General features: G+C 55.5%; 1 protein-coding gene across 1 annotated transcript; it reads right to left on the reverse strand.

Annotated features, from left to right (window-relative positions):
• Positions 1-475: 475 nt before the first annotated feature.
• On the reverse strand, positions 476-2,836 carry RHOB (ras homolog family member B). Its single transcript, XM_045369715.2, has one exon. The coding sequence runs from the start codon at positions 2,453-2,455 to the stop codon at positions 1,865-1,867; it is 591 nt and encodes a 196-aa protein (XP_045225650.1). The 5' UTR covers positions 2,456-2,836; the 3' UTR covers positions 476-1,864.
• Positions 2,837-3,061: the final 225 nt, after the last annotated feature.

Consider the following 3,061-nt stretch of genomic DNA (forward strand, 5'->3'; position numbering starts at 1 on the left):
CCTTGATGGCCTGAACGAAACCCAGTAAACAGGCTTCCTGATAGCCTGATCCCACACCAACGATTAATAAAAACGTTACCTAAATTTAAAATGCACAAATGATAACCTTCCAAGACTCAAAGAATAAGCAAAGCCCCATAACAGACTTAGACACAAGTGTTTTTAAGACACACAGATGAATGAAATCAAGATCTTCGTTCTCACCTAATTGAACTAAGTACATAATAGGTCAAGGTTTTTGCACTGGGTGTCGGGTTATCCACTCATCGTCCTCTAGGAATGTGACAGAACAACCCGGTCTCCCTTGGTCACCCAACCCCCAACCCCCACATGCTCCCAAAGGGACTTCATCCTCATTTACTACATTTGCTATAAGGAAAACGCGGTTGGCAAGAAAGGATCTCGCCTAGGAGAATGTCTCCCTTGTCCCAAATTCGCAAGGGTATTTTTACACACTATTAAACCACAAGAGCCATTTTATAAATGTCATCATCATAGTCTTTTAATATTTTACATAAAAAACTGTATACACAGCTTATAGAACTTTTATGTAAACATCATAAGCTCACCATTTTGTCATTTGTCAGTTTATTTAAAAAATAAAAAACAAGACAACAATTTAGTAGAAGTACCACTGGGAAGGAGGGGAGGGGAAGAAAGGATATACAGGGGCAGGTGTATTCTCTGTACAGAGATGCAGAGAAAATTTCACATAGCTTTAGAGAATGCCTTGTGAAAAAAAAATATATAGGCCCCAATACTTGTTACTGCCCTTTATCAAAACTGTGTGCATGACCTGCACAAATAAAATCACAATACCGTGTTGCCACTTTCTTCAAGAAAACAAAGCAAAATTTAGTGGATTTCTTTTCCCTCTCCTTGTTAAAAGTCATTTTTTAAAAACATCAGAAGTAGATGAGGTTACAGCGTACAAGTGTGGTCAGAATGCTACTGTCTTATGCAAATGACGAGAGCATTAAGTGTCAAACAATGAAACAATTGTGCAAAGAATTTAAAAAAAAACAAATTTTAGCCTTTAAATAAATCAAATAACATCATTTTCTTGGACTGAACAATTTTCACTTGTAGGACAGGCACAAAGTTCGCTTATGGCAAAAACAATCCCACAGCGCACCCTCCCTCCTCCCGCTGGTGGCTGGTGGAGGCTCGCAGGGGGGGCTGGCCCGAAGGAGAGGCTGTGCTGGAAGCTGTGTCCTCCCCAAGTCAGTTGCAAATGTCTTCCCCAGGGGTCGGAAAGATGGCCAAGTCCTGTTCATGCTTAGACGGGAGTCTGGCCCAGCCTGGGCCAGAGCGCTCACCCGTCACCACCATTAAATAACACCATCTTAGCTCCGAAAATAAAATTATATCTATATTTATATAACATTCCCCATCCTCCCCAGCCCTCCCCTCCCCCAGTACCCGGGGTCTATGTTACAGACAAGGGATATCAGGCGCCCGCTGGTGAAGGGCGAACATCTGATGGGGCGCGGCCACACTCCCACGCCAATCTCGCCCCCGGGGATCAGAGGCGGGGGTGGGGTGAAAATGGGGCGAAGGGAGTCGAACAGACACACAGCCACACACTCTGAGGCCTGGCTCTTCAGAAAAGCATGCTCAGGGGACCCTTGGCACTCAGCGGGGAGCCCAGGCCTGTGCAACACAGCTGGACGCATAGACACTGGGAAGGGGGCGCCCGGTGCCCACGCCGAATCCTGGCGCGAGCCAGAGGCGCCAGCAGACAGATGCCAGGCAGTCCGGTGGGGTCCTTGTGGGACACGAGTCTCCCCTTCTCCGGGCTCGTGGGGGACTGGTCCAGGAGGGGGAGCCGCGCCGGCAGGGGCAGGCGCGACGGGCGCGGCCCTCATAGCACCTTGCAGCAGTTGATGCAGCCGTTCTGGGAGCCGTAGCGCTTCTGCAGCGCGGCGCGCGTGGCCGTCTCGAAGACCTCGCGCACGCCTTCCTTGGTCTTGGCCGAGCACTCGAGGTAGTCGTAGGCTTGAATGCGCACGGCCATGGCGCGGCCGTCATCCGTGCGCACTGGTTCCTGCTTCATGCGGGCCAGCTCTGTGCGGACATGCTCGTCGCTGCGCAGGTCTTTTTTGTTGGCCACCAGGATGATGGGCACGTTGGGGCAGAAGTGCTTCACCTCGGGCACCCACTTCTCGGGGATGTTCTCCAGCGAGTCCGGGCTGTCCACCGAGAAGCACATGAGGATGACGTCGGTGTCCGGATAAGAGAGTGGCCGCAGACGGTCGTAGTCCTCCTGGCCCGCCGTGTCCCACAGCGCCAGCTCCACCTGCTTGCCGTCCACCTCGATATCGGCCACATAGTTCTCGAAGACAGTGGGCACGTACACCTCGGGGAACTCGTCCTTACTGAACACGATCAGCAGGCACGTCTTGCCACACGCGCCGTCGCCCACCACCACCAGCTTCTTGCGGATGGCCGCCATGAGCGGGCCGGGCCCGGGCAGCAGGAGGGGGCCCGCGAACGCCTCGCTGCCGTCCCGCTCGCCGCTCACTGCTCACCTCGGGCTGGGCGCAGGGGGCGAGGGTCGCTAGCTGCACTCGGGCCCCGCGGTGGCGCGTTCTCTCACTGAGCTCCGGCTGCCGCGGCGGGGGCGGTGGGGGCGCGGGGGCATAAGGCGCACCGTGCGTCTCGCCGCGCTGCTCCCGGGCGGTGGTCGCTCTGCTAGCCCCGGGGCGGGAGTCGGCGGCTTTGTGCGTAACGCGGGCTCGGGCGGCAGACTCGGCCTAGCTCCCTCCCGGGTCTCTCCCGGCCTCGCCGAGCATACAAGAGAGAGAACAAGTCCAAACAGACTGCGGTGGCAGATGAGGGCTGCGGCCCTAGCGCCCGCTATTTAAAGAGTCCGGCCACTTTCTTAATATAGCCGTCCAATGGGAAACGAGCCGGCTGAGCTCATCGCTGCGGATCTTGGCTCTGATTGGCCGCCCGCTGCAGCCCGGGGGCGGGGCAGGGCCAGCTTGATTGACGGCCCAGGCCGCCGGGCTGGGAGAGGCAGCGACCCGGGAGTCTGCGCCGCTGCTGGCGCTGCGGG

Source organism: Macaca fascicularis, chromosome 13, assembly GCF_037993035.2.
Source record: "Macaca fascicularis isolate 582-1 chromosome 13, T2T-MFA8v1.1".
NCBI lineage: Eukaryota > Metazoa > Chordata > Mammalia > Primates > Cercopithecidae > Macaca > Macaca fascicularis.

Excerpts from the sequence above, each read along its gene's own strand:
- RHOB (XM_045369715.2), bottom strand. The coding sequence starts at position 2,455 with ATGGCGGCCATCCGCAAGAAGCTGGTGGTGGTGGGCGACGGCGCGTGT.